A 12,833-nucleotide genomic window follows, 5' to 3' on the forward strand; every position below is an offset into this window, starting at 1 on the left:
ACTTCATTTTTAACGCAATTAAAGCACATTTTCCATAGATTTACAACAACTTGCTTTTGACAGCCAAAACACAAAATGAAGAAACTAGCGTCAAACTGTGGGCCCAGTCTTTAATTCTACCATAATATATACACTTACTGAGCTCTAATGCTAATTTCATGTCTATTTATGTTAGGTTTGCCAAGTCAAATTATAGAAGTAAATATTTACTTTAAAGACCTAGTTACATTACATATAATTACATTTTATGATTATTTAGCTGTTGAACTAGTACACAAATAACAGTTTATTTGTGCGTAGTCTACAGTACAATACAATCACCCCTTTTCAGTTTATGCAACCAGAAGTGCAGGAATCTGCCAAACAGGACAAAGCTTCAGTGTTACAGGAGCATATTTCTTTATTTCACTGTCTTGACAAACACATCTTACTCAGGTTAAAACTAATGCAGGAAGATTCACAAACTAAAGCCTTCCTTGATTCATAGTTAGGTTCAATATAGCAGTTAATATAGAGACTCATTCAGATTACCAAAAATAAAAGAAGGGTTCTCATCAGAAAAGGAAAATGTTAAAGTAACAAAGTAAAATCTATAGTAATCTGTAATATATCTAGCAGCACAGAACATCTCAAATCCATGCCATGTAATATAATTTAAAAAAAAAAAAAAAAAAAAAAAAAAAAAAAAAAAAAAAACAACATAATGCGCATGCAAATGGGTTATTTCTCTTCATAAACTTTAGGCTTGTTTGTAGGAGAACAGTACAATGATATATTAAAAATAAATTAACATATTCAATAAATTACAATTACCCAAACATTTGATTGTGAATATGAAGCACTGTCACATTTTCTCTTTAAACATCTAAAATGAGTTCAGCTCTTCTAAAGTTTTTCTTACAGATAATTAAAAAAGAAAAAAAATAGTTGCGAGAGTAAAATTTACCAAACACAATACTACTAATACTTCCACTGCAAACATTTTAATACGTGTGACAGGAATGTCAATCATGAAACTGCATTGTACTGTCTGCAGCCAAAGTGACCATTACAAGCGTCACATGTGTTGCACTCCTTGCAGCACAGTTGTAATTTACTCAAAGTACCTCGAATAGAATAAACCAATCTGAAACTTCATATTTAAAGGCAGGTGCAAAATGAATCAACAGTTCGATCAGTGAGACAGGAGAGGGTGTTGATAATCTTTTATAAATGAGTAGCAATGTGCTGGAGTTGCTCAAATACTTCCAGTGGCCTCCTGAAGCTCCTCTCTGAAGGTGTTAAGTTCCACTATTGTGTCATTGAGCACGGCTGCAACTTCTTTTAGTCTAGCTACCATCTCCTTCTTGCAGCTTTTCTTCAGCTCCCTGGAGTCCTTGGTGAAGAACTTATCCATGCCTTCAAAGAGTCCTTGCACTGCGGCCACCGCTCCGTCAGTCATTTCCGTCGCTCGCATCACGGGGGAGTCGACCAAGCTTATTATTTGGACGGCCCTGCGGATCTCCCAGTCCTCTGAGTAATGCTGGGTTCCAGACCTGAGAAACGGATGGCCTCGCAGTTTGTACAAGCCCTCATTGACAAAGTGGAGGATTTTGTTGATGTCCAGCAGGTGAGTCTCATACTCTTGCAGCACTATCTCAACCTAAAGAGAGTCAGAAAAGAAAAAGGCAGGTTCAAGCATGAGATGAGACGTGATATTCAGTTTTAACTTTTACAAAAAAGTTGCATTAAATCCTCAAATGAAAAGTAAAAACACTGCTCTGAGAAGTTTCCAAGTAATCTACAGCACTGCGCTTTATAAAACTACAGCTTACCTTCTTCTGGTCCTGCATGTTGTTAACATTGTCCGAGATGGCTGCAGAGGCCGAAGTTATTCCTCCAGCTGTCGCCACACCCACACCTATAGCTGTAATTACCAGAGAGGCGCCAAAAGTGAAGGGTGCCAGAGCTAAACCAGCAATAGCTGTCACACCGCCCACAGCTGTGGTGGTGCCACCAGTGATCCCAGCAATCTTGGCTTTCTGGTGGAACTCGTTGATGTCGTCAGCAATGGCGTGGAGCTTGATGATGTCCTGCCAAAGGACCTCGGCTCGCTCTGTGAAGACCTTGTTGAATACACGCAGGCCTCGATGAACCTTGTCTGCCAATATGGTGAACGACCTGGGAAGTAATCGAGAGCCAAAGCAGAGAATTGGAAGCAGCGAGTTAAAAATCGGGTTCTTGATAAAATAACATCTGGGATCCCATCAGCTTGTCTGCTGACCTGGCCTGAAGAGGCCAATTTTCCTGGCTTCCAGTTTAGCCAGAATGTAAGTGAACCAATATCATAGATTTGACAGGCAATGCTATTTTTTCCAGGCATAATTTTGCACCACCAAAATGATTCACAACACATGGCATGTAATGTGACCTTAAAATCAAAATGACATCAATGGGATCAAAATGTCAGGGAACAGAGCAGAAGGCAGCCAACGGGGCAAAGAAGCACTTTTATAAGAAAGCTTCATTAAGAGAGTTCAGTCTATTATAAAGAATAAAGGTGGCCAATACCTGATAATTAACTTTCAATCACATTACAAACTAGTTCACCTTATCTACTGTATTTCCACACGTTTTTGAACATTTAAAAAAAACAAAAAAAAAAAAAAATAAGCACTGCACCCATTTCCCATTTGCCTGGAAAAAAATTTTTTTTAAAAAGGAGGGGTTCGTACTTATTTACTGAATGACAGATTACCACAACATTAACTTCTGGTATCAAGCTGCAAATTACTGCACGTACTTTGATTCATCTTTCATGACTATCTCCTCATCGTCTGATGCCACCTCGTCCCATTCTGTAATGCAAAACAAGCAAGAGGTGTTATTTAAGCTTTGAAGATATGTCAAGGTGTTAGCTTCCTTTATTTCAATGTGAACAAGTCTGATTGTGACTCACGCTCCACTGTGTTCCACCACTCCATCAAACTATCAGTGTCCTGTGAAAATGAAGTGTGACAGTTTACTTGAAAGATCAGTAAACAAGCCTGTTTAAAATAGAGTATCTGCAGTGTTTAAAAAAAAAAAGAACAGAAAAAAACCCCAAAGACTGACCCCATCCTCATCTTCATTCTCATTAGCTGCCAAAGCCTGCTCATCCATCTGAGCAGCCCGCCACTCTGCCTAAATTGGAAAGGAGGGGTGGACGTGACCAAAAACAAACCAGTGATTGAGTCAACAAGTCTCTGCAGCACACATTCATACATGACTTATCAAAACAAGCTGAGCCCTTGCACATATCAAGTTGTAGTTGGTGTGTCAGACTATGCAACTAAACCAGTCTGGCCGCATGTCAAAGGAATGTGGTTCAGAGAGAAACAGAACGAAGGCAGCAGTGGGGAACAAAACATTTCATTGTCAAAAAGCAGCCGACGACTGAGAAACGAAAGTTTGCCATGTATAAATAACGACAAAATGTTCTTAAGGAAAGGAAATCACTCAGAACAGTTTGTTTGATCCTGTTTTAGGCTTTGGTTCTGTCACAGCAACACACTCTTCATTTACTAAATCAGGTTTAGAACAGAGTTATTAGTGTAAAATAGTAAAACTGGTAACAATGCTGTACCCAGCACTGATATGTGTTCCAAGTTTATCATGACAGCATTCTTAATTTAAAGATTATTTAAAGGTAAAATTCTCCATGAAGATGATTCGATGGAAAATGTTTTAACTGAGCCTGAAGTTGTTATCAAACTCAAAGCCAAGTCAAGAATGTGTATCACATTCCAGAATAACCTGAGAGGAAGTAAATGCTTCTTATTAGGACATCAATACTGGTGTGATTAGATAAGGATTATGGACAGACTATTCATTGCTGTATAAGTCAAAGTACTTTTGTAACATTTAGGTTTTTTTCATGTTAAAAGTTGTGAACTCACCCTAGCAGCCTCTGATAGGTAGTCACCAGCTCCTGGTGGATCTTCACTCTCTGCATGTGTGGCTTTGTTCTATGAAACAGACAGAGTAATGATGCGGTCTTGTACCTGAAGACCAGACAGCAATAAGAAAAACTCCTGCAAAGTTTAGCAAACCTTATGTTTCAGTTTTTTGGGGACTTTTTTGGGCGACTTTTGAAGTTTTGAGGCCTTTTTCTGTTGGCAGGGGAGAAAAAAAAAACAAGTATTTTTCAGTCATATATTACATGATGGCAAAAGAAAGCAGTAGAAGTAAATCAAAGTGAAATGAGTACCGGTTTGTAGAAGTCCACTTCATCCTGTTTATCTTCATCATACATCTCTCCGGGACTCGTGAAATCTCTGTCTGTCGTGTAGTCCTCAGCAAACACATTCTGCAGAAGCAGGAAGTAAATAAATGAAACCCAAAGCTCAATAAGTGTTAGCAATAGTGTGTTATGCTAATGATTGTAAGATAAACATACACTTGATGCATGCCGGGGTGTGTGGTAGCTGAATCCGATTAGTTCACTCTGTCCATTGGCTGTCTTAGCTTTTCGTGGCACAGGAAGGGGAGGTTTAGGTTTTGCTTTTTTCTAGCAGGGAAAAAACTATTTTATTTGTCATGGTGACGGCACAACGATGTATTTAACAGCACAAATAGATCAGAATCAATTTACAAGTCACTCAGCAAAAAAAATAAATACCTTGTTTCAAAGATTTTAATGGTAATGTTACAAAACACAAATTTGAGAAATTTTAAATTAAAAAAAAAAATTAAAAAAATCTAAAATACCGGTTTGCAGTCCTCCATTTCATTTAGCTCTTCATTTTCTAGCTCCTCTGCACACCAGCTGGTCTTTATCAGATTAAGAAAAGAAGAAACTTTATGAAAATCAGAAATCAAAAACTCATTACTCCCCATCCTGAATCCAGATAGTATTACTCAGAGCAAAAATATTATAATAAAATTCCTGAATATTCAATCTGTTATGAATTCACCCTTAAAGCTGTAACTAAATCCTGCTGAGGACAAATCATTCACAAAGCATACAAAAAGCTACTAAAGGCGATACAGAAGCCGTATTTTTCCCCTTCAGAGGAAACCAATAACTTGAGTTTGCATAATCCAATAATCTTTTTAAACTTTCGAGGACACAATCATCTGTAAAGTATGAAATGAACGACGGCCAATCAAAACAAAGCAAACTTGTCCTATTAAGATTTAAGGTGGGTTCATTGAGTCACATTTAACTCATGCATTCAATAACACTAGTACATGCTCATGGCGCAGTATTATTTGGTCTGTGATTTTAGTCCATTGTCAGGTGGTTGCTAGGCAACAACACGTGTCATAGGAGGCATCGTCCTAATTTTGTGGCTATAAACAACATCTTAGCATTGTGAAATAATATCATACAATGCTATAAAGAATACGGGTTAAGCCCGTTGGTAGGTAGGTGGTTGCTTGGCAACATGAAGACATAATGTGATAAGATAATTGTCACATTATAGATAATTTTCAAGGAGCCAAAATATGTGTCAAATTTTATTGCGCAACTCTTAATTGCAGGCAAACAGAATCTATGTATTATCGTAAGATATAAGAAAATATTTCCCTTTCATTGGTACAACTCCTGGTAAGCTTGCAGTTTGAATTTCCCATCCATGTGATAATTTCATTTATCAGTTCTGATGTTAATGTCACAATATGACAATATTGGTGGGCAGAGTGATTACAAGGCTTCATTACATCAAATGCCATTTCAAACTACAAGGTTTCTAAATAGCAATTAATATGGAATGTAATCAATAATAGTAATTCATTACAAAAACTAAACATATTATAAATAATGACAATTAGGTTAGTCAAGAATACATCTTTTTGATGTACCCATTTACTTATTTTCATTCGACTATAAAAAGTGCTTAAAAACAAAACCATGCTAACTCTGTTGCTTCGCCCTTTTTAAAGGGTGAGCAAACTGGTTATAAACAGGACACCGAGTTATAGAAGACAGGTTTATGCAAGCCAAATCTGACTGTTACCTTCTTATCAGGTGTGTAGCCATGTGCACCAAAAGCTCCGTCATGTGATTTCTCCTACATGGAAAAACAACAGTTTCAAGAATGTGATATGCCTTCATACCACAAATACCACATTTGAGCAACTTCACATGCAAAGTCCTAGTTTACACACTCCTACCTTTGAGCCTTTATGAGGTGTATAACCATGAGCTCCCTTTGAATCATCATTTGTCTGAAGAGAAAATGGTTTAAAACATTTTTAAACTGTTTTTTTGCAAATTACATGATTTTTACTTACAAAGCAGTAAAAGCTGAAATTTAAATAGTGCTCTGTGTGTGTAATACCTTAACTGGAGCAATGACGAATCCTCTGCGTGGCACAAACTTTACTTTCAATAACTTTTTGGTTTTCTGGAGAGAGAAAAGACCATATTTCTTAAAATGCACGGCAGTCTGCAGACTCTGTTATTTATCATAAGCATAACAAAAGCAAACAAATTTCAGAGCATCAACCTCTCCATGAGTTTCCCCTTCTTCCTCCTCTTCACCACTACTTTGCTCCAAAGCTGCCCCCTGTAAAATGCACATTATCCATTGTTAATGCAAATATCAGGCCCCAATCACATGGCAGCAACTCAAAGCATTTACACAAAGATTGGGGGAAATTAATGTATCCATACCAACTACTCATTCACACAACCTACCTTTGATGCATAAAGTGAATGTCCATTCAAGTCCTTTTCCTCCAGCACAGGGGAATTGGCAGATGGTCTCCTAAACAGGTGACCAACCTTTGGCTTCACACTTTTCTTCTGGTAATAAAAACATATTGTTAATGAACAAAGTTATGAATTCTACTGAAATGTTAGAAGAGGGAGGAGCATAATCTATACTTTGTAGTCCATCTCCTTGTTATCTTCAAACTCTCCTGCAGACATTTGCAGCTCTGAAAACTGTTCCTAAAAAAAAAGAACGACACTTATATTAGTGTGCTCGCTAGGAATCTAATTATGACCAACTTTATGGTGAAGCGAAATGTCATGCCCAGGTTTTATTAATATTTATTACTTTAGAATTTCCTTAAAGTTTTATAGTTAAACTATTGGGAGTGTAGTGGTTTACAGATTCGCCTAGCATTTGAAAGGCACAGATCACCCGAGACACAGGAATGTTTCCCACTTGAACCATTTCTCAAAGCATTGATCATTTTATTTGTTCTTCCAAGAATAATGTTTTCCCATTTTTTCCCCAGTTTTATCCTTTAATATTGCACAACCACAGAGAATTTGGACAATCTAGTGTTACCTTGGACGCTTTACTCGTGAGGGGCAGCGTGTTGCTCTTCCCATTATTTATGACATCGGGAGATTTGCTCTAAAAAGTGAGAATCCTTGGCATTAAAATGACAAACAGTCACACAGAAAGAAGCAGAGAAACGGTTTTTCGTAGCGTACCTTTGACCCTCTCCTGGACAAGTGGGACATTCTGAATGCCTTGTTCTTTTTCTATAAGAAATACTGGAGGTGAAGCTACATGCAAGACATAGGATGTAAAACAGCCGGGAATGTGTAACAATGAATAAAATGAGATCGATGATACCTTGCTCTTGCTGTGACTCCCATCTTCACTACTTCCTCCATCAGAATCGGCCATTGCCTAAAGAAAATATTTTGAAAATACTTTTTGGTTTAAAATAACGATTAAAAAAATAAATAAATAAATAAAAGCTAGTCAAATAACGAACGGTGGCTGACCTTCAGCGACTCCCTTCGCAGTCTCAGTGTTCCTGACTAGGGGAAAAAAAATATCACAGGTTTAGTAGCTTGAATGTTTTTAGCATAATTTTGATTAGACATGAGTTCATGATGTTCTCCAAGGTCAATTTTAAGAAATGTGTTCTTACAGGTTTGAAGTTTGGGTCTAGCTGAGGACTGTCATCAGGCCAGTCTTCCACACACCTTTCCTGTTTTAAGATGTTAATAAAACAGATCTTTATATTGCCAGCTGCCCACCCTCTTGTAATAATTCATGTTACAATATGTGTTTGTGCAACAACAGCATAAGAGCTTATGTGACGCAGTGGTGGTGCCATTTAGTTTTAGTATGCATATCCACCCTAAACAGAGTACATTCCTGCACCCAGTGAGGTTTGGCTTCCATTTCAGATGGTCTCTCTTTACCATCAGGTCAATATACAGCATCAGTTCATCATTCGATAATAACATTTTCCAATAGACAAACTGCCTTGAATGGGATTGATTGGTAGTCATAAAGGTAAAATTTGGCTTCACTGGTCTTGTAGCTTTATATGGAATGCATATTAAGCCAACTGACATTATCCAGTAGTAAAAGTGTCTTAATGTTCATTCCATCCAACATTTCCATAGGATCTCATAAACGGTGTCGCCTCGGTCTTTCTGTAGAAAGTCCTCATCTTTATCGCTATCTCTGGAAAATTTGTGATCAAAGTCTCATATTTGATTAATGAAACTTACCTGCCCAATAAACAGGATGTCTTCAAAGACAACATAGTTCTCAGGCTCCACTGGTTTCATTTCCTGCACAATTATAATAAATAAATATTTATAAAAATAATATATCCTATTCAGAGCATCATAAAAACAAACTACTGTTTTAATCTCTTCTGTGCAAACCAATTAGCCACATAAATTTGAAATTTGAACCCCATGGCGTACCGGAGTTTTTTGTTTACGGCGAGTAATCGGTTTTAGATTTTTGAAGGATGGTTTGGGAGAGACCTTCGGTACGCTTGGTTCAGGTTCACTCTAAACACAGCAGCGAGGAGACAAAGAAGGCAGTTAAAAGCAAAGCAAATCCAGCATATTTGTCAGCTCAACAAGAGGAAACTTAGTTTTTAGCCTACAGGGGATTCCAGCTGTGGTGCCATTTCTGGTTTTAGTGGCTTTTCTGGCTGTGGTGGCCGTTCTGGCCTTCGATGTCGAGTTCGAGGAAGCGGCTTCGGCGGACGTTTAAAAGACTGCATCTGCGAAATTGATTATAAAAGAAGCTATCAGGCGCATGTCGTACAAATCAGAGTTAAACTTTGCTGCTGATATACAACCTACTGCACAAAGGGAACTTCATCACAGCACACTTGAATGTACAGATAATGAATGATGGTTGTTACATACGTTGCTCATTCTACTTGGAGATTGGCTGGGCGAGTCAGACAGATCCCCGGCCTGAATGATGGGGGTCGGCTGAAGAATGTCATGCTTGGTTCCCCGAGGAGTTGTCAAGGTAATCTCTTGTGGCTTTTGGAAAGGCTTTGGTGGAACTGGTGGCGGAGCTTTTGATTTTTTAAATACATGTGAAGATGATGCGTCTGGCACATCCAATTTCAATTCTGAAGGACTGTTAAGAGAAGAGTATGAGGAATCTGAGGCAATATTTTTGGAGGCCCTTCTCTGTGATGGAAGTCGCTGAAAAATGTCTGGGGTCCCACTAGAAACATCCTGGAAAGGGTCATATTTTGTAAAGGGAGTGGAACCAAATGGGTCACCCAAACTGGAGACATCTTGGAATAAATCCTTTGTGATCGGGCTTGCGAATGGATCAACTGAATTCGTCGATGAAGTGGAAAACGCACTCAAGTCTTCTTTAAAAGACAAGCCAACAAGTTCCTTCTCTTTAGTATCTTGTTTGTCTTTCTTTGTTGAATCTGCCTGAAATAAATCAGTTTCTTTGGTTGGGGCTGTGTAAAATGGCTGTGGTGACTGAAACAGATCATCCGCCTTCTCAGTGGCAGTATAAAATGGATTTGCCACAGTAGATTTTGGAGTCTGGAACAAATCATCCTCCTTATTTAAAGGAGATGTGAATGGGTCTACAAATGTACTGGCAGCTTTATCAAAAGGGTCCGCCTTCTTAGCCCATGCAGTTTCGAACAAATCTTCCTTTTTATCAGCCTGGAAAAGATAGTCCTCTTCGCCTTTAAAGAGGTCAGAGCTTCTGGTTGGAAAACTCTTAGAGAGGTTCTGCCCCTGAGCCGGAGTTGCTTTAAATAAGTTTGGAGAGTTCAGGGTCACATCATGAAAACCATTAACAGTTGCATTATGACTTGGTGCTGATCTGTGGAAGAGGTCTTGGTCATTGTTGTCATTTTGGCTTTTGAACAGGTTGTTCTTGGGTTCAGGAAACATGCCTCCATTTTCCTCAGTCCTATTTTCAGAGGGAAGATCGCTCTGAAAGTCAGGTGGAGACACAAAAAGGGAATCACAGTCGACGCTCTCCGAAGTTTTCTTTCTTTTGTCCTCTGTTATGTCACCTTTGTTTTCCTGATAGTGGGGCACAAGATTATTCTTTAAAAAACAAAAAACTAAAACAAAAACGTGATGTTGTCATCTGGGTTTAAAAGCATGAAATCAGTGTAATGTACATACCAAGTAATATGCATAGAAAGGGTTCATCCTGGAAGAACTCCCATTGACTCCATTCGTCTTTTAAAAGGAGAGAAAAGGAAGTGATTTTAGTCATGTCATGCAAAAACATCTCAGGGCTTAACAGGAAATGTTCCTCAAACAATTACACAGATTGTTTCATGGTGGCAGGGTAGTATTTATGCCAAGTTTAACTTTAGTTGCTTCAGTATCGCCCACAATTGATCTTTTCTTAATATTTCAATGGCCACACACCAGAATCGTTCCTCTCGCAAAGTCATTTGGAAAGCATCGCTAAGAAATGCTTCTTTTAATGACAGTCTAAGATTAAACGCTACAACATGCTGACAAGGCACTTTATTAATAGAAAAGTCCAGTCAGACAAGATCTCTTGACAACAGCGTGATTAGACAAAGGGTGCAGCTTTAACCTGTGACACAGACAGAAGAGGAGGTCTTCTAAAAACACAAAGATGAGTTTGAATTAACACAATCTCACAAACTCACCTGTGGTTCAACGTTGTCAGTCACATCTGACCACTCACCACCCTGTGGGCAAAAAGTCACTGACACTAAAAAGAGATTTCTGGAGTGAAGTGTTTACATAATGACATTATCAGGACGTATCATGTGTTTGTTGCCTGAAATGCTAATCAGTAAATACACTTTTCCAGGCATGTGACATGCACTTCCACACCTGTCCATTAAACACTAACTCGTATTTTGGTGCCGTTTAAACCATAACTCACAAGTATGACAGAGGCAAATTTTACACAACCTGCAGTTCTGTGTAAGTGAAAAACTGCTTTCTACCCTCTGTGTTTTTTGGGGGGTTTTTTTTCCATTCATTAGTCAGAATTTCAGGTTGTCACAAATTGTAACTTTCTCATTTAAACTTTGGAGAATATAACAAAAAAAAAAAAAAAAAAAAAAAAAAAAAAAAAAAAAAAAAAAACACACACCGAACTTTAGTTGTTACGTCAAAATTTTTAGACAACCTGAAATTCTGACACCCCCCTCGCTTCTTCCTCCAAAGAAAGTATGGATTGTAGATAGAAAGCAAGAGCGTGCATTTGTGTGTCTGCTCACCTTGTACCGATTATGGAAAGGACTCTGGGGAACTCTTTTCAGCATATTCTGCAGTTCCGCAATACTCTGTAAAGATAACATGCATGGATTATGGTCCACTTTTCTTTGTTGTGAGCCAGCAAGTACAATACCAGTGATAGTTTGGTATCAATGGAATATTTTCAGATTGCAGTTAAAATGATAATGATTATCTAAACAAAATAGCTACATGTAACTTTCTGAGACTTAAGGATGTATTCCTGCAGAAGGTTCTTCTTTTACTTTTAATTCACAGTACATACAGTATGTAGAGGCTTAAAAGCAGCTTTACATTTAGACTAGACTGTTGCATGACATAAAGAAGTTACGCAACATCTACTTTAAAATGAAATCCGGTAAGCCTACTCCTCCTGTAGAATCTCGTGTTTAGAAATTAAATGAATCAATGTATGTTTGTGATTGAGAAGAGTCCAACAGCAGTGATCGCACAAAATTAGCTTTGCTGTGCAAAAGGCACGCATGACAGGAGGCATCTTGATATTCTGGGTATGTCAATCTAGTTCGTTTGCCTGAACAAAAACAGCACAACATGCCAGCAGCAGTACAGGGAAACTGGCGATGACACATGAAACCATGAAGAGAGAGTGCTTACCAGTCTGAGGACATAATGTGAAAACTGTAATATCTTTTGAGTGGTTCATTGAGTAGTGCACTTTTAAGTACTCACACGTCGTCTCTCTCCAGATGCAGCTTCTGATGTTGTCGCCTCTCCGTGTTCGTCCCCTCCCTCGATATTTTCCTACAATATTCAAACAAATCAAAGTAACTGATTACCAACAATGAAGCTGCAGTTTCTGACAATGGAAAGTGTTAAACCTCCGCAAAGCGTCAGCCTGCACATTCTAATTAGCTTGCAACAGTCTCACACTGATTACTCGCTATTTACTTGAAATTCTTTAATACTCACAGCCGCATCTTCCCTCATGATGAGCAAAACTGGTTAATTTTTTTGATGTTGAAGGTGAACCGGTATGTGTTTCCCCACCTGTGTGAGTTATCCTTTACACAATCAACTTTCTGTTACATTTAAACGCAGCAGCTCCTCTGGACCTACTGGAGTGGCGTTTATAATTAGCTCTGAGTCTCACTCACCTGTGACAGGTCGGCCGGTCTGAGGATTTTCAAAATAAGAGGATTTTCTGCACATGCGATTCTTGTTCCGTCCACTTGAAGCCCAAATAACACCAAAATTCACGGCTTAAGAGTGCCTTAGACCTCTACACATTATATTTTAATGCTTTAATTTTGTCACGGCCATTTAAAAAGTCAAGAATGCAATAATAATAATAATAATAATAATAATAATAATAATAATAACGATAATAACAACTTGATAGCACCTGTTT

At 38.2% G+C, this 12,833-nt stretch overlaps 1 protein-coding gene across 2 annotated transcripts; it reads right to left on the minus strand.

Annotated features, from left to right (window-relative positions):
• Positions 1 to 382: 382 nt before the first annotated feature.
• Positions 383 to 12,545, minus strand: si:cabz01007807.1 (uncharacterized). 2 transcript variants are annotated; one of them, XM_023153879.3, is made up of 30 exons: positions 12,395 to 12,545; positions 12,155 to 12,226; positions 11,449 to 11,514; positions 10,867 to 10,908; positions 10,364 to 10,420; positions 9,113 to 10,258; positions 8,845 to 8,964; positions 8,657 to 8,746; positions 8,456 to 8,518; positions 7,864 to 7,923; positions 7,715 to 7,750; positions 7,560 to 7,616; positions 7,415 to 7,465; positions 7,266 to 7,334; positions 6,854 to 6,919; positions 6,665 to 6,769; positions 6,474 to 6,533; positions 6,306 to 6,371; positions 6,139 to 6,192; positions 5,982 to 6,035; positions 4,729 to 4,791; positions 4,418 to 4,528; positions 4,229 to 4,327; positions 4,071 to 4,130; positions 3,918 to 3,986; positions 3,094 to 3,162; positions 2,939 to 2,978; positions 2,783 to 2,837; positions 1,815 to 2,160; positions 383 to 1,642 (listed from the first exon to the last, which is right to left on the minus strand). In XM_023153879.3, the coding sequence occupies exons 1-30, from the start codon at positions 12,410 to 12,412 to the stop codon at positions 1,238 to 1,240; spliced, it is 3,669 nt and encodes a 1,222-aa protein (XP_023009647.3). In that variant the 5' UTR covers positions 12,413 to 12,545; the 3' UTR covers positions 383 to 1,237. The 2 variants fall into 2 exon arrangements, with proteins under 2 accessions (XP_023009647.3, XP_014266150.3); XM_014410664.3 differs by having other exon boundaries at positions 6,665 to 6,772.
• Between the last annotated feature and the right edge of the window lie 288 nt (positions 12,546 to 12,833).

This window comes from Maylandia zebra, linkage group LG3, assembly GCF_041146795.1.
Source record: "Maylandia zebra isolate NMK-2024a linkage group LG3, Mzebra_GT3a, whole genome shotgun sequence".
Classification (NCBI taxonomy): Eukaryota; Metazoa; Chordata; class Actinopteri; order Cichliformes; family Cichlidae; genus Maylandia; species Maylandia zebra.

What these genes read in the sequence shown, in the direction of transcription:
- si:cabz01007807.1 (XM_014410664.3), bottom strand. An exon ending in GCCGTAAACAAAAAACTCCG is followed by an intron (nt 8,519 to 8,656) that starts GTACGCCATGGG and finishes ATAATTGTGCAG; the next exon opens with GAAATGAAACCAGTGGAGCC. An exon ending in GCTACACACCTGATAAGAAG is followed by an intron (nt 4,792 to 5,981) that starts GTAACAGTCAGA and finishes AATCTGATAAAG; the next exon opens with ACCAGCTGGTGTGCAGAGGA.